We start from the raw sequence: 18,498 nt of genomic DNA, 5'->3' as shown, positions 1-18,498 counted from the left end.
TGCGCAATGACGACGCTGCAGGGGGCAGCGGCCTTTAAAGGGACATTACACCCGATCCGCACACACTAAACTACCTTTTACTTCAGTAAAAACAATTAAAATAAATATTATTTTTGCGTTTTGCGGGTGATGAATGATGTCCTGCTACGTTTGCTTTAAAAAGTAACTCTTTTTTTTAGTTGTTGTTGTTGCTACTTTGTCCTAAAACAGTTTTGCGATTGTTTTATTAATAAGCGTTAAAAAGAATTCCACCTGGAAATTGGTAAATTATTCAAAAATTAGCAAATAGCAATGCGTGACATGCAAGGTATGATAAGTAAGGAGCAATTATAGGACTGTGCTTTGGATAGTTGCGACACATTTCAAGTAATAGCTCTTGAAATGAGAGATGAGAGATGATGAGATGAGATGAGAACAACTTTATTTATCCCGAAGGAAATTGTTGTGCCAGAGTTTCAAGTAAAAAACGTAACAGTAATAGATAATAGTAGAAAAGAGGAAGAATAAGAAATACAATGAAATATGAATTGTCTTACCTGTCAACTGTAACTACAAAGATTGAAGATTCCCTGCGGCTGAGGGAGGAGGAATTAAAAAGTCTGATAGCTTCAGGTAGGAAAGACTACATGAAAGACAATGAAAACTACAGATGGATTTGATGGATTTCAATCAAAACCACATGTTTAGATGTTAAGGCAGTATCTAACTAGCAGGGCTAAATTAGACAATTGGTAGTTCAATTCCCTCCTGTCTGCATGCCAGCGTCCCCACTGCAATCTAGTGTTTGTTTGTTTGTTTGTTTGTTTAGAAGTTTATTAGGACAGTGTACAAATACAATAAGCACAGAGGCAGAGATGTTTGTACCAGATTATAGCTCATAGCTAATTTCCATCTGCAGTCCTGTACAATACAAATATAAAACTGTATAAAATAGGCAATATATATAAAATATATAGATAGGCAATAAAATAACTATACAATATATAAACAGGCAATATAATATGTCTTTTGCACATTGAAAGTGCTATTGTTGTGATATTGTTACTTTGGTCATCTGGGGGCAAAATACCCGTCTAGGGTCTGTAAAGTGCTTTATCACATGAAATACGCAATATAAGTTGAGACCGTTTACTGAGCGCCAAAAGCTTCTGTATGTTTGTCGTATTTTAACATCGACACAGTGACAATACCTTGAATTAGTAGGCACACACACTCACCCAACGGGATTTGATTGTCTTTTCGTCCTCTACCTTTTTCATGAATGAATGAATGAATTTTCTTTGACGGGCTGTGATTTTATTATCATCGATCAATATCATTAATATTATTTATGGACGTTACCACATACCGATCTGGGGTCTCTCAAGCCTCTGTGTTTAGTTTTGCTTTGTCTGATTTATGGTGGAATTAAGCAAAAATGGTCACTCATTGAAATGATCTCTTCCTCTTTGAGGAAGCTTGAGTCGGCGTGTACATTTTTGACTTTGTATTATGGAAGTAAATGAATTGCCCTTTTAATATCAGATTTTAAATGATTTCTATTTGGTTGCATTTCAGTTAATTTATGAAGATAATTTGGGTTTAAATTAGCAAAAAGGCCACCGTGTGCCATTTCTGCCCCTTACTTCCTGGTGCAGTATTATTAATGGGTAAAATGATGTGATTTAATGTGATTTCAGATTTATTTAAGGGATACATGTCTTCAATAAAACTTTGGAGATAAGGTCAGAGAAGCCAGACTGAGATGGTTCGGTCACGTACAGAGGAGAGATATTTAATATGCTGGTAGAAGTACGCCAGGCAGGAGGTCAAGAGGAAGACCAAAGAGAAGGTCTATGGATGGAGTGAGAGAGGACATGAAGTTTGGTGGTGTGAGAGAAGAAAATACAGATGGAGGAGGTCGACACGCTGTAGCTACCCCTGAAGGGAGCAGCCCAAAGGAAAAGAAGAAGATGGTGCTAATAAAACATTCACAACTAACAATTACATGTAGTCTCCTTCATAAGCTCGATCTTTTCTCTGTATTTCTCTAATTTAATTTTTGGGATACAATCATATTCCACAAAAGTGTGTCACGAATAATTGTATTGGGATTTAAGTGTCAAAAAGGTTCGCAATTGATCCTGTTTCTAATTACGAAGAGAAAGTACGTGGGTCAGTGCTAAAACAGATTATTTTTGACCCTCTGGAATATCCGGGTTGTACTCCCTTTTTGCACATTTTGACTGCAGGGTTAAAATGATCCATTATCAAAACTATCACAATCTGTTCTAATGCAACAACAGCTCAGATAAAAGTGACTCGTTTTTTTATTCAATGATTAAAAAATGTAGGGTAGCCCAAAAGCAAAGCTTTCAGGTATTCTGCGAAACCCAATAATACATCATTATTTGTTTTTACCATTTAACGTCTGTTCATTTCATTTCAATACCGATAAAAAATAGAGTGAAATTAAAAAATGTAATGAAATAGATGTACATGGTTTCTGTCAGCTACGGTTTCCAACTTGCTCACAGTACAGTGGTGACAGACCTCACAGTCACAATATGGTAACTTTTTCACCAAATTTGTCCTTCGGTAAAAAAGAACGAGAGCTAGATCATTTAAACTTGTCATCTACTGAGTGACAACATGTTTTTCATCCCTATACTTACCCAGAACTGGGTCACAGTGGCAGCTCGCTGATAGATGTCCCACTCCGGCAACCTATTCCAGATCCTCCTGGGAGACCCGAGCGAGAGGATTCTGTGATCCAACGACAGGGCCTCCCTGTAGGTGGACGTGTCCAGAACTCCAAAAGTTGAGCGGGAGGCGTCGACAAACGCCCAAACCACCGCAGTCGAACCGCCTGTCACAAGTAAAAGTTGTGACCCGAGCTCTCTTAGGATGTTACCCATTTTACATTTATGGGCTACATCCAAAAGCTAGCGACTATATATCAGTGCTGGAATGTGCATCTACTGGTGAAATGTACTCGCAGGTTTATGGCGCAGCACCCGAATTACCGCTGAGATGCCTGTCCTATCCTCACTCAAGAACTAGACGCTAAAAGCTTTTTGAGCACGCCAGTCGGCTACCCCTGACCTTCATGTGAAATTGAAGAGGTGTGTTTCCTAAGACGGGCCGACAATATCCAGAGCTTGCGGTATCTCCGCCTGAATCTCAGGCACCAGAGTTTTCCACCGAAGATCTTCCTAATTAAAATCCTGACCTCCACCAAGGATGTAGCAGACCACCCATCAGTTACTCAAATCAAGGCTAGCAATTGTACGCTGTCAGCAAAGCCACGATTCCACCTGTAAAAGTTGCTTGCTAATTTCCAAGAATCCGTTTGAGGGAGTCTGCAACGCCTCCAAAACAGGCCAACGAAGTCACGGGTCTTTTTAGCCCTCTGGCGTTTATGTACAATTGCAGGGGAGCTGGAAGGCCTTGTTCAACTTCACACACACCCTCACCGCTGGCATGTTGGGAGTTTTCATGCAAGTATGCTTCTATTCCCAGGTTGCTACGACAGCTCAGTTCAGCTCAGAATCACTTGGATGAGCTTCTTCATTTTGCCGGTCAAAATAAAGGTCCGGATCATCATGTTCAATATCCAAAACCTCTTTGACGGGAAAATTCCGACGTTCTGCAAAACTACTTTGTAGCCTTTATTTGACACCGTCTCTGTAAGTCCTTAAGGGAATGATGATTATGAGTTCCATTTTGCAACTATAAAAACAAGCAAAACTTTTTCACAGTTTTTTATTACATTTCTTGAACGTCTGCAGTAAAGACAGAATACGAGTCGTAAAAAACATGCTTATAAACTGTAATTGGACTGGTTGGCGAGCCAGGCAACTGTAATTGGATCATTATAGTTCATTTTCATCAATTTTTGCAAAGTTTTAAACCTTTCCTGAATTTATTATTACCTCTACTGGGGTCTAATCTGTACTTTTTTTAATATAAAATCAATTCACAATATAATGAAGCCACTTGATAAAAAAATCACAAACACCATAAATATTATGAAGCTCCTCATCTCTGAGAGGAATTATAATTTGGGTTTATTAACTTATTGTCTACATGGCTTACCCTGCACACACAGCGTCATGAGGTGATACTTTGGATAACATCTTTTACATTTTCTCTTTTCTCATGCACAGTGTGCCGTGAAGTCATTTATTGACGGGGGTTCTGCACCGACTGATAATAAATCACTGTTATCTGACTGTCCTTTTCCACTAATCATTGGACATTAACAATCGTTTGAGACTGACAACAGAATGCTGAGGATAGCAGCATGAAATATGGGATGGGGAAACAGCAGACCTTTGCCCAAAACGGTCATGAGATAAAACAGCCGCTCACATTATGTTGAATAAAATGAATAAGGACCAAAGTACCTAAATAATTGTGCTTGAAGGAAATAAACAAGGAGAAGCTGAGAAACTGGCAAAAACTGATTTGTGAAGTAATGAGGTTTGGGTCAACCTTGAATTATATTGCAACGGACGGGTAACTCCAGCGCAGTGGGAATAAAAAAAGAAAAAAAAAATGTATGTGGTAGATAGGTAAATATATTTACAGTTTTACTTTTGTGAATTAAGATTTGCTGCTGTGAAAGCCATTGTTATTAATAAAAATCTTGTTATGATAGAACATCATTTATGGTTCTATGAAAGATTTACATCAGGAAGCTCTAAAGTGTTTGTCAGCGTTCAAACTGTTACTGTGGTTTGAATAACCACAGTTCATTAAAAATGACAACTGGATAAACTGGAAGAGTGTGACCGCGAAAACGGATTTTTTTTTCCACTTTTCATTTGATTATGGCACAAGCTGAAACTGTTTCATACAAAGAGCCCGGAAGCATTTCCGTTTTCCCATTCATCCGAAGGGCAACTCAAACAAACCGAAACAGAGTCGAAGGAAAGCATTTCTGTGACTTGGTAAATTAGTGCTCAGCAAGAAATGGAAAGAAACTACGCCCTCTATCTCTGGCTGTGCGCCCTCCAAAGAAGCGACAATTAAAAAAAACAACCATAAATACAAAAAATGCACATTAATGATAATTATATATTACATGTTAATAGCTGGTCACAGATGAAGATGCTTCATGTTTGTCCTTTGGCTAATCAAAATTGTGGAATTGGCCTATTTCCTCAGCCTGCGCCGTCCCCCCATAAGCTGGGATGACGCAGGCAGTCGCCACCCCTATATGTCAACAATATAATGCTCGCAGTCACTTTTGTTTTACGCTCTGGTTTCCATAATCCGACCGACGTCTTAAATGTTTTGTGTGACACATTGAGTCTTGCTGATCGAACATAAAACGCAGTGATGTGCAGTGCTCTGTGGATAGGGGGCGTACGTGAGCCTACAAGTTCTGTGCAGACACTGAAAGCACCAACAAACTAGTGAACGCCACTAAGTCGAGCGCAGTGCTATTTTTTATCATAGATTTGTTGCAACTGCCAAAAATGGAAGACTATACAGTATCTAGGCTCAAGAACAATCTCAAAAGTGGACTTTCACTGAAAACAGGGAGTGAGAGAAAACTGAAGGTTTGCTTGAAACAGAGGATACTTGACTCCTTCCAACCAGAGTGGTTGACCTGAGAAGACCTGCTGGGTGTCCGTCATAGACATACTGCCTCACCGAACCCTGCTTTCAACTTCTTCTTCTTTGGGCTTTTCCCTTCAGAGGTCGCCACAGCAGATCAACTTTCTCCATCTAACCCTGTTCTCTCTATGCTCCTCTCTCACACCAACTACCTTCATATCCTCTCTCACTACGTCCATAAATCTCCTCCTTGGTCTTCCTCAAGACCGCCTGCCAGGGAGCTCCAATTCCAGCATCTGTCTACCAATATATTCACTGTCTGTGATCCAACCATCTCAGCCTGGCTTCTCTGAGCTTCTCTCCAAAACATCTAACATGCGCCGTTCCTCTGATAGACTCATTCCTGATCCTCTCCATCCTGGTCACTCCCAGAGAGAACCTCAACATCTTCATCTCTGCAACCTCTAGTTCTGCCTGCTGTCTTTTGGTCATTGTAACTGTTTCTAGGCCATACATCATCGCTTGCCTCACCACTGTCTTGTACACCTTTCCTTTTATTCTGGCCAATAATCTTCTATCTCTTCGTACCCCTGACACTTTTCTCCACTCATTCAAACCTGCTTGAACCCGTCTCTTCACCTCTTTTCTACATTCTCCGTTGCTCTGGACTGCTGACCCAAGTACCTCAAATCCTCCACTATCTTGATCTCCACTCCCTGTAGCCTCACCGTTCCACCCGAGTTCCTTTCATTCACACTCATATAGTCTGTCTTTCTGCAATTAACTTTCATTCCTCTCCTTTCCAGAGCATACCTCCACCTCTCGAGTTTTTCCTCAACTTGTTCCCTGCTCTCACTACAGATCACAGTGTCATCTGCAAACATCATGGTCCATGGGGATTCCTGTCTAACCTCATCTGTCAGCCTGTCCATCACCATTGCAAACAAGAAGAGGCTCAGAGCTGATCCCCGATGGAGTCCCACCTCCACCCTGAACTGTTGCCCATTACAGCACATCGCACCACTGTCTCACAGCTAGCATACATGTCCTGCACCAGTCTAACATATTTCTCTGCCACTCCAGACTTCCTCATACAATACCAGAGCTCCTCTCTTGGCACCCTGTCACATGCTTTTTCTAGGTCTACAAAAACACAACGCAGCTCCCTCTGACCTTCTCTGTACTTCTCTATTAGCATTCTCAATGCAAATACTGCATCTGTAGTACTCTTCCTAGGCATGAAGCCATACTGCTGTTCACAAATGCTGACTTCTGCTCTCAGTCTAGTTTCCACTACTCTTTCCCATAACTTCATTGTATGGCTCATCAACTTAATCCCTCTATAGTTGCCACAATTCTGCACATCCTCTTTGTTCTTGAAAATAGGCACCATCATACTTCAGCTCCATTCTTCAGGCATCTTCTCACTCTCTAAGATCCTGTTGAATGATCGAGTCAGAAACTCTACTGCTGCCTCTCCTAGACACTTCCACACGTTCATCAGGACCAACTGCCTTTCCACTCTTCATCCTCTTCAATGCCTTCCTGACTTCACTTTCACTAATCTCTGCTACTTTGTGGTCTACGATAGTCACCTCTTCTACCCTTGCTTTTCTTTCATTTTCCACATTCATCAGCCCTTCAAAGTACTCTTTCCATCTTCCCATCACTGTTCTAGCATCTGTCAATACATTCCCCTCTCTGTCCTTAATCACCTGCATCTGTTATACATCCTTTCCATCTTTATCTCTCTGTTTCTCCAACCTGTATAGATTGTTCTCTCCTTCCTTAGTGTCCAGCCAAGCATACAGGTCATCGTACGCCCTTTGTTTTGCCTTCGCTACGTCTATCTTTGCCTTACGTTGTATCTCCCCGTACTCCTGTCTGTTCTCTTCAGTCCTCTCAGTGTCCCACTTCTTCTTCACTAACCGCTTTCTCTGTATACACTCCTGCACTTCCTCATTCCACCACCAAGTCTCCTTATCTACTTTCCTTCGAGAAGACACACCAAGTACTCTTCCACCTGTCTCCCTGATAACATTAGCTGTTGTTGTCCAATCATCTGGAAGCTCACCCTGACCACCCAGACCCTTTCTCAAGTCCATTTCCATCCATTTTGCAAAATCTACCAGCATCTGTCCCTCTGCAATCCTATCCTGTATACCATATCTGCCCATCACTTCTTCATCCCCTCCATTGCCTTCAACATGTCCATGTTGAACACCAACATGTTGAAGTCTGCACCAATTACTATGCTCTCCTCTCTAGGGATATTCTGCATCACTTCATCTAACTCATTCCAGAACTTCTCCTTCTCTTCAAACTCACATCCCACCTGCGGGGCATAGCCACTAACAACATTGAGCATCACACCTTTAATTTCCAATTTCAGACTCATGAATCCATCTGACATTCTTTTCACCTCCAGAACGTTCCTAAAGTTCCCCTCCTTCAAGATAACTCCTACTCCATTTCTCTTCTTGTCAGTACCATGATAGTAGAATTTCAAGCCTGCTCCTAAGCTTCTAGCCTTACTACCTTTCCACCTGGTCTCCTGGACACACAGTATATCCACCTTCCTTCTCTGCATCTTGTCGACCAACTCTCTACCTTTTCCTGTCATAGTCCCAATATTCAAAGTCCCTACTCTCAGTCCCAAGCTCTTGCTTTGCCACTTCTGTCTCTGCTTCCGAACACACCTTCCTCCCCTCCTTCTTTGACCCACAGTAGCCTAGTTTTCATTAGTATTTCATTAGTATCCTGTAGGTCATCAATACCAATGGCGGTGGTTGTTAACCCGGGCCTCGACCAATCCAGTATCTTCTTCTTCTTCTTTGGGCTTTTCCCTTCAGGGGTCGCGACACCGAATCAACTTTCTTCATCTAACCCTATTCTCCGTATCCTCCTCTCTCACACCAACTACCTTCATATCCTCTCTCACTACGTCCATAAATCTTCTCTTTGGTCTTCCTCGAGACCTCTTGCCTGGCAGCTCCAACTCCAGCATCCGTCTACCAATCTATTCTCTATCCCTCCTCTGTCCATGACCCAACCATCTCAGTCTGGCTTCTCTGACCTTCTCTCCAAAACATCTAACATGTGCTGTTCCTCTGATAGACTCTTTGCATGTTTGGTTTTGGCAAAAGTTTTACGCCCGATGCCCTTCCTGACGCATTTACCCGGGCTTGGGACCGGCTCGGGGAGACACCGGCCAGTGCCGCCCTGAAGCTGCATTGGCCCCCTGCTTTCAACGCGGCACTGAAATAAAACAGGATCTTGAAATATTGAGATCAAGAGGCCTTGAAAAACATGAAAGATCAACCAGAAACATTCAAAGGCAGAGTAGACTGGACTACACTTTCAAAAGTTGGAGAAGGAAATGCTTCCCCCACATGTGTGTGTCAAATGCTGATATGAGATATGAAACATAAACTAGTCAATGTTCAGGCTGCCATCCAAACGGTAAATGCAAATCTGTATGTGTACACACACACACACACACACACACACACACATGTACACATCTGTAAATCAATGCCTTACCAACCAATAACGTCTCTGCACCCGGTAAGCCAATATGTAATAATAATTAGTGACTACATTTTAGTTCTAAATTAAGTTCAGGTCTTTCAACCCACTGCAACTGAAATGATTTGTGTTGGATAATACTCACACTTGCCTTGGTAGCTTTGTGACTCAGAAACTGACATTTACCAAAGTGGAATATTTCCTGGAATTAATTTTCATCAAATGATGTCAGATGGGCTTCATGGCATCTGTCAGGGCAAGAGTGGAGAACGAAAGAACGGGAGTTCATTGTCTCCCATGTTGGCTCTGCAGGATGGAATGTGGAAGCAAGTAGTTCTCAAAGGCAGCACAAATGAAGAGGCCGCTATAAAAGAGGTGGGTGGATGAATGTTGATGAATATCTGCGATTTGATGAGGACCCTCACTGAGGAGCTCGGCCACTCAGCTTCACCTGATGGGAGTGAAGAGGATGATGGGTAACTGTGGCAGAGGTGATGTGAAGATGGTCGGAGGATCCATTTTTGACTATCTCTTAAATCCTGGAATGGCATTGAACAAAAGAGAAGGCTTGGTATGAGGGATTAATAGAGGCCTCACATTTTATCGTGCATAGTGGGACCCTAACTATTTCAATGAATATTTCACACCAGAATCAGTCTCTATGAAATTCATGGCAATCTAGGATTTAAATGTTTTTCATGTCCCAAAATTCATCAAAATTGCACAAGTCTCAGTGTTTTAACCTTCACTCGACTCAAAGGTAATTTCCAGTGGATGTGATAATCATGCAAATTTTCAGCGACCATATCATTCACAATGTTATTTCATTTGATGGGGATTTTCTCGTAATATGAACACATGGAACATCTGTGTTTCAACAGAAAGCAGAGGTGGAAATATTTTACAGAGGAGGTCGTCAATACACCTGCAGCTCAAAGGAAACAGGTGCATTTTCAAGAGAACCTCAAGCCTGCAATTACCGATGCTGGAACCATGCAAGACCTGCTGCAACAATAGAGCTTTTCATTGTTAAACCTATATTTTATAAGTCTAATGAAAGCCGCCTTCATTCTGTTCATCCTATCGAATTAGATTTGTTGCAAAATGATCAGCATACACTTTTCACATAGCAAGCAGAACTTTTTGAGAAGCAAACACTTTCTGAACTGGGCAACCAAAAAATGCAGCACACGATCAAACAACACAAACTGCAAACAAAATATCGTTTGATTCATTCCAAATGATTGTATTATACATGTTTGAATAAATGAACTTATCTTGTTCTGACTGCTTTGGGCTCCCTGGGTTTTTGTTTACAATATTGCCCATGGGCGGGTCTTAGTAAGCTGCCTGCTGATTGGCTGATGAGTTTTGGAGCGACAGATGGACCGGAAGTTGTTTACGTTTTCGGTTCAGCGACGATCCGGAATTCAATCTTCCAAGTTTTCTCCGCCGACATAAGACGAGGTATTTTTTACTAAAATAAGTATCTGTACGTATGTCAGGTTGCCTTAGCGATATTAATTCCGACAACTGTATAAGAATATAACAACGGAGCCGTCGCTCCAAAACTAAGCAAATGAAATCAGTTCGGAGCGCAAACGCATCAGAGATGAGAATGAAAACAAAACAATGTGTGTTTTCACCGGTTCGATTCCGACCGTCAAAAACACGCAGTAGCTTCAGTGGAGACCCGAAATTGCCCAGATGTTTATATGAAGGAGTAGCTTGTTGTATGTATCTTATATGAGATGGACCGGCGACCGGTCCAGGGTGAACCCCGCCTCTCCCACAGTGACAGCTTGGATAGCCTCCATACAGTTTACAGTGGTATTTTTGAAAACATTCAACGTTTTATTTATTATTTGGGTATTCTCACGATTTAATCATTGTTGTCAATTCAGCAGGTGTGTTTGCTTCATGAAAGGTGTTGTTTGATCATATTGAAACAAATCCATATTTCTTCTCACTGGTCCAATGACATTGTGCAAGTGGCACATATAAGATCCCATGCTGGACTGCAGCTGTCCCAATGCCAACACTCAAAGAGCAGTAAAAACACTGAGCTCTTACTCTGCTCTTCATCCAGCGCTCCGTTAACCCTGCACCCAAAACCTGTCAAGGAACCAAAGGTCCAGTTGCTACGACAAGAAGCGGCGATGGATGTAATAATCGTACCTGAAGCCTACGATGGTTTTCCGACCTTCGATAGCTCAAAAGGGAACAACCGAGACTTATATTAGAGATATTCATTTATTTTGTCTGAGAAGTTTAAGGCCATTTAGCAACAAAATGAGGGAAACCCTTTCTCATATAAGTCGATAATGTCCTTCACTGTTGTGCTTCTATTTTGTTTTCGTACGCCTAGGTTTGTTAGTGTTACTCTTCACCTGGTACAAATGCTAATAAATTCTCTTCTTCTGTTATGAGATTTGAGGCTATTGCAGTTTAATAACAGATGATGTCATGAACCCGAGCATGTATTTCCCCTGACAAATCTGGGATTTCCACTAGTAAGGAAGAAACAAAACAATTAGTTTAGCCCAAATAAATGGATATTTGGATCAACTGTCAGCTAACAAAGAAGAGTTCCAGTCGGCTAAATTATCTTTAAGAGTACCCAGCAGTCTTTTCTCTTTCTTTTTGAAATTATAAATACTGCACTATGAACAAATTAATTCCGTGAAACCAGTTTGACCAACAACAGAAGGAATTAGTTTGATTATTGTGAATTATTCAGGGCAATTCAGAGACTACAGTTGAAAGTTAGCCAATTAGCTAATAATGGCACATTTATTAAAAAAAAAAAAAAAAAAAATTAGATAAGATAAGAAACTTAATTGATCCAAATAGAGGAAATTCCATTGTCACAGCACCGTAACAGTAATGTCAGAAAAATATGCGTATAAATATAAATAGAAAGGCAGATGACAGGATATAGCAAGACAAAAAAAAAAAAGAATAAACAGACAGCAGATAAATAGACAACAAACAACAACAACATTAGGGATGAAAACAGGCAACATCAAGGAACACTGAAGGTGAAAAATTCACAACTAGAACTAAACAACAATATAAATAGAGTGACAACTAAACAATATAAATTGAGACAACTAAACAATGATATAGAGTGACATTCATGTTGTGCTATCCCTAAAACACTAAGCCAGGACATAAAATATTTATGTTTATATTTACAAATATTTATGTGTGTATGATATATATGTATATATATATATATATATTATATATATGTACGTATATATATGTGTGTAGTGTGTGCATGTGTGTGTGAACTACATTAGCATAGCTATAAGGGTGGTCGCTTAGAAAATGGGGATCAACTTTTGCAGAGAGGAGACTCTCGGTGTAGCGAAGGTGAAAATGACGTGGGGGCAGGATTACTTTTGGAGGGTGTTTCTGGAGAGTGACTCCTCTTGTTCCGGCAGAATCTCGGCTCCTGCGTGCCTCCTCTTACCCCGTGCCTTGGCCTTTGACCCCAAGTTAAACTCCCGCCTCGTCAGCACTCCCCGGGCCCGATATAAACCGCCGCCTCCGCCGTTTCGCCCTCTTCTGTGCGGAGACGCCGCCCGCCGGACCGGAATTGAACTACTGTATCCTCCGTCGAGGGAGCTGGAGAGAGAGAAAAAGTAAAAGCAACATGTCCACCACGACTCAACCCATTTTCAGCAAGGGAGAGGACTGCAAGGCCACCTGGCACGACGCGAGCGCCGGTTACAATGAAGCCGATACGCACCTGGAGATCATGGGCAAGCCCGTGATGGAGCGCTGGGAGACGCCCTACATGCACTCCTTGGCCACGGTCGCGGCCTCCAAAGGTAAATAATAATAAAAGTTTGGATCGGACACGGCATTGTTTCACCCGATGATTAAGGTGTCAGAATGCAACCAATTGGATGTCAGTTGGATAATTCTGATAAAAGAGCCCCTTTTTCCTCTCACTATCTCAGCACTTTGATGGAAATTACTGTACAAATACATTGATTTGTATTATTTTCAAACTTATCTTGCACAAATGCACTGCAGACAGCAGGAATTTCACTGTACAGGAAACCACGTTGCTACACTCTACATGTGACAGTAGATCTAGAAACTTGACTATCGGGTAATAAAGCCAGGGTTTTTTGTGCAAACTGAAGCGGGGACACATGTGAGCTTGGGGTCACGCCTGCTGTGAGTACGTCTGCAGCTGTCACTGCGCCTGGGAACAGGCCAAGATTCTGCAGAGCCACACAGCTCATCTTCACCGTGAGTGAAAATAGACCGAACGGCAGAGTGTCCAGGGGCGGGGGCGAGAAACGATATACTTTGCCACACATTTATATTCATTGTTTGTAGGTGTAGTTCATTTTTGTGTTTTTACGGAGACCAATCATATAACGAAGGCGGATTGATTAAAAAGAAAAACAATGGAAGGTAGATGTTTTAAATGAAGGGCCTCTTTTTACATTACACGCGCTTTCGCTCGTGTTGTGCAAACGTCAGCTCAAACATATCTATAAACTGCTTCTTTTTCCTTTAACTTTCCCCCTTATAGTGGAAATGTTTACGCAATCTGGGACCGTTCACCCGGTTAGCTTTATCTCCCGGCACTATCGGTACTCATTTCGGCTCAATGCAAATATAATGAAATTGATGCTGGTGAAACTGATTGAGGTCTAGTCAATCATTATGAGGGGTCAAGCAAACCTCTAGCCTCTGGTTCCACCCGTTTATGCTCTTGCGTGAAACGCTCTGCGTCCAGCCTGAACTAGCGCGCTCCAGAAAGAGCGCAACACTTTGCTGAGATGCAAGATCTATATCAATGAATAATCCAATAAAAATAAACTGTGCCAAAGAAGGACTTTGTGGTGCACAGTTTGGCGTTTTGTATGATGGTGAGCAACGTCACAAGCTACTATTGGGACATTTAGTCACATGTATAATGGTTAAATTAATCGTCGTTCACTTGTATTATGGTTGTGTTGTGTGTCGACCCAAAAAAGTGGGAAAATACAGATCCGCAGCAACAAAATGATTCCGGGTAAAAAGATCTTGCTTTGAAAGTCAGCCGCTGCGTTCTTTACCAGGCGGTCGTGTTCTGGAGATCGGTTTCGGCATGGCCATCGCCGCGACCAAAGTGGAGTCTTTCCCCATCGAGGAGCACTGGATCATCGAATGCAACGATGGCGTCTTCGCTCGACTGGAGAACTGGGCCAAGTCTCAGCCCCACAAAGTCAGTAGAACCCGAGTGATTTTCTGTCTCACACAGGCGGACGCCTTTCGCCAGAAGGCAGTCCGGTACCGCATATGACGAATACATTGGTTGGTCATTTTTAAACTGCAGGCTGAGTTTAAAAATTAAACATTCACGGGTTCTCAGGCCAGGTTCTAGGTTTTGAACAATGACCAGCAGCCTGTGGCTTACAGAATTTATATTGTCTATTTTATACAGTTTTATATTTGTATTGTGCAGGACTACAAAAGGAAATTAGCTATGAGCTATAATCTGGTACAAACATCTCTGCCTCGGTGCTTAATGTATTTGTACACAATAAACATCTAAACAAACAAACAAACAAACAGAAGCAAGAATCTACATAAGCAAATTTGTAACATGATCAGGCTCTCAGTTTATATACGTGATGACATAATCTTGTAAAAACATTAACAAATGTATCATCACTTTTAGGAACGTCACAAACTGAAGAAGAATCCTGCCATGAAATGCCATATATATATATATTTTATACATATATTATAATAAAATAAGTAAGACCGATGTTATGCGGGAACTCGCTTGAAAACGTCCTCAGAATGGTGTGGAGATTTAAACAAGAACAACGCAGCGCCATTGTGAAGGCTTTAGTTAAATCTGCGAAATACATACATTAGTTTTTATGAAATGATTACAGTTTCTGTGCGTCAATGCTTTTTCTTCTTTGGTGTCGAGCCTCTGGAGGGGAAAAAGGGTTTGTGTTCACATTTTAAACAAATGGTGGGTTTTCGAAGAATCTAAAATGCTTCCCGTCGGTGCAACTGCGGTCCGCAATAGTTATAAAAATATATCGATAAATCAAAAACGTGTTTGTGGGGAAACCCCGCCGTGAGTTTGTTCTGGTGTCGCCGCAGGTCGTCCCTCTGAAGGGCCTCTGGGAGCAGGTTGTTCCCACCCTGCCAGACAACCACTTTGATGGTAAGACATCCAACCCGTTGCCAAGGAGACGATGCCAAACACGCAGCCATTCGGTTTGCTTTCCCCGCTCCACGCCAAAAAGACAAATAGTCCCTGAACTCGACTGAAATAAATATGCATGACATCACACAGCAATCTGAAGCATCTATCCGGGTTAAATAGTAAATATGTGCATTTAAAGGTTTAAAATGTGGCTACTTTCAGGTATCCTGTATGACACGTACCCTCTGTCAGAAGAGACGTGGCACACCCATCAGTTCGACTTCATCAAGGTAGGCGGTGAAGTGATGAGTAAAGTCTCTTGTGGATGAAATGGACAGATAGTTGGACTGAATAAATCTGCAATTATCATCACAATTTTTCTGTTTGAGTTGGACATAAGAAAGCGTGACGGTGGCGTCTAGCTGACGTTCTGGGCTCAGGAGTCGACCTGTCCGGGTTTCTCCGCAGGGTTACGCTCACCGCCTGCTTAAACCCGGCGGCGTCCTCACCTACTGCAACCTGACCTCATGGGGTGAGCTGCTCAAGACCAAATACGACAACATCGAGAAGATGTTTGAGGTAAAAGGAAATCATTTCGCCTCCGCGTGAAACTCAGAGTGGAACAGCGCCACAAATCTATCGAAATTACCTCCGAATTTGATCAAAGTGCATGAGAAATAACACGAATATACAGCAGCGCATCGCTTGGAGACAAATTATATCCATATATACGTTGATCTTGTCTACCTTTCAGCTCTTTAATATTTACACACTGCTATGTATTGACAGTTTTATGTTGAAATTATTTCTAAAAAGCAGTGTTTTCCTTGAAAAAAAGGCTTCCTGACGGTGTCGGTGTTTGCATCAGCTCTTCCTTTTCCCGTCAACGACACGTTAACATCTCAGCGGAAAGTTAAATGTATTAAAATGTGTTTAATCTGGAGTCCATTAAGAACCTAGCAGGCGTTGAAGAACCAAACCAATCCTTGATGTGATCCAACGTCAGGCGGTTTGAGCAGGTGTAAAGGTGTCAGTGAAGATTGATCATAAACTAAAGTCAGTTTTAAAATCTGTTTCTTATTTATTCCTTCTTGCACCCAAACAGATTGGAAGTAGATTTTTCTTTCCCAAAGATAGCGTTTCCTTTTTCTTCATGCAAAACCTTTCAATGTGATCACTGATCGACAACAGGACTTTTACACAAGAAACATACCCCTATTTATTTTTATTTTTGAATTATTATCTGCTGTCGTAAAAACACTAAAAAGTCCTCTTAGAATCAAGGTTTTTCAGAATTTTTTTTTACCTATTTTTAAAGGCTTACGTTACAAAAAAATCACAAAGGACTTAAGAAATTTAAACTCGTGCAACACTGAACTTTTTCTTGCGACCGAAGAGTGGAGTGAGGTTTCTCTAACGCGCACCTGAGTTCAGAGTACTTTGTTTGGGACCCGTTCTGCACGCAGTCCTAAGTGCATCTCCTTCAGGGTTGAGTTACGTATGAGATTACTTCAAGGTTATCGACGAGGGCGGTCACGTAGCCACCTGTCCCACATCAACCCGCTGTCTGTTAATGATTTTCAGGAGACCCAAGTGCCTCATCTGCTCCAGGCCGGCTTCAAAAAGGAGAAGATTAGCACCGCCACCATGGACATCGCTCCACCCGGCGAGTGCAAATACTACTCTTTCCATAAGATGATCACGCCTACCATCCTCAAAGAGTAAAATCTGTCATATCTGCAGCCATTTTTTTTTTTTAAACTTCAAAATGTCCAGTTTCTCATTGTCTTTCCATCTTCCAATAAACCCAAATCCACAAACATATGATGGGGTGACTGTGTGTATTATACATTCCACTGACGTCACCGTCATTTCCACTGGGAGCTCACCTTTCAGCGTGAAGGGAAAAACTGAAGACCAGGGAGGGAAAAACAAAACAAGACTCCATATCTCTTCTCACACTGCAGCCCGACACGTTTCCCCCGAATGCTCACGGAGTCAAACCCTCGCAGAGACAGACCACGGCGCCCCAAACTGGGTTTTAGGGCCGCTCGAGAACGAGATGTGGCGCTCGCCAGCGGCCTCCTGATGAGATTTGAATAAATAAAGATTTAAAAATGTATTTTGAATTACGGTGCCATGTATTGTGATTTACATTCCCAATAATAAGCGTGAAACTCAGGAGTTAACATGCAAAACTGTGTGATAGTCATATCATGACATCGCTGATAAGCTAGTAATGTTCAACCCGACGTTTTGTGTTTTCAGTGTTAAACAGCTCTCAAAGTGCAGGATGTTTTCAAACTCCTGGAAAGAATAGAAATAATTGAGAAATAATAGCTAAGATGGGGCCGACATGTTGTGGTTCTTGCTGGAGGAACTGTGGTAAAGATATTACCAACTACACATATATATTTTGGCTTTACCCTAAACTAAGTTTATTTTGGACGCTCTTTAAACGGGACATTCCACAAAGCCCAACAACTGCATTATTAAGAGCGACCCCTACGAGTATAGACAGAGAGGATGAAAAATACCTCTTTAACATATTGCTCACAGAAGCATTAAAAGACATTAACTATCAGGTGGTTAAAACCGGATCCACTTACATGTAATATATGGATCCAAAAAGTACGGGACATTTACCAGATGGAGGAAATAACAAAGTCATTTAGATTTCAGAAGCCTATATTTACCAAACAATGTCCATGTCTTTACTAATACAATGAGGTTAGAATCAGCACCGGATATAAGCATCATATCCTTTTAGATTACCTATGTGGAGTTGATTTTTTTTTTATTTTATCATGATATGTACCTGTCATTGATGTCGAGCAAAAATAAATAAAAATTGAGTTAAAAAAAAAAAAAAAAAAAAACAAAGCACAGGATGAAAAGTCCCATTATCAGGTACATTTTAATTTGCGGCGGTAGATAGCGGCTCGGGTTATCTCGACACGTGGGTCTGACTTGCACCGGTCCAGGACACACAAATCATCAGACAGCGGCAGCAGTCAGGTGGGAAACTGCAGCTGCTCGCTTTAGCTCTGAATCCAGAAAGCAGGATTTTACGCTTTGAGCGGGCGAGCTAGCGTCCTGATGCCGCTGAGCGTCCGAAGCGTTGGACGATTCACTCAGCGATCTGCACGGCGATCGTCGTGCAGAGGACCAGAAGGATTTTCCAGGATTATGCAGTTTGTGTTTCACCCTCCTCTTATTTACTGCTTCCAAATAGTCCAAGTTCA

General features: G+C 41.6%; 1 protein-coding gene across 1 annotated transcript; it reads left to right on the top strand.

Annotated features, from left to right (window-relative positions):
• Nucleotides 1-10,445: 10,445 nt before the first annotated feature.
• Nucleotides 10,446-17,075, top strand: gamt (guanidinoacetate N-methyltransferase). Its single transcript, XM_086161689.1, has 7 exons — nt 10,446-10,542; nt 12,525-12,914; nt 14,166-14,311; nt 15,208-15,271; nt 15,476-15,543; nt 15,722-15,832; nt 16,838-17,075. Exons 2-7 carry the CDS (start codon nt 12,737-12,739, stop codon nt 16,976-16,978), a joined length of 708 nt encoding a protein of 235 aa, XP_086017815.1. The 5' UTR covers nt 10,446-10,542; nt 12,525-12,736; the 3' UTR covers nt 16,979-17,075.
• The last annotated feature ends 1,423 nt before the right edge of the window (nt 17,076-18,498 follow it).

This window comes from Fistularia commersonii, chromosome 16 (genome assembly GCF_037954325.1).
Source record: "Fistularia commersonii isolate RoL2024-O1a breed Wild chromosome 16, RoL_Fcom_v1.0, whole genome shotgun sequence".
NCBI classification, from domain to species: domain Eukaryota; kingdom Metazoa; phylum Chordata; class Actinopteri; order Syngnathiformes; family Fistulariidae; genus Fistularia; species Fistularia commersonii.
Note: the sequence above shows the minus strand (reverse complement) of the source record. Positions and strands in the feature narration are given on the sequence as shown.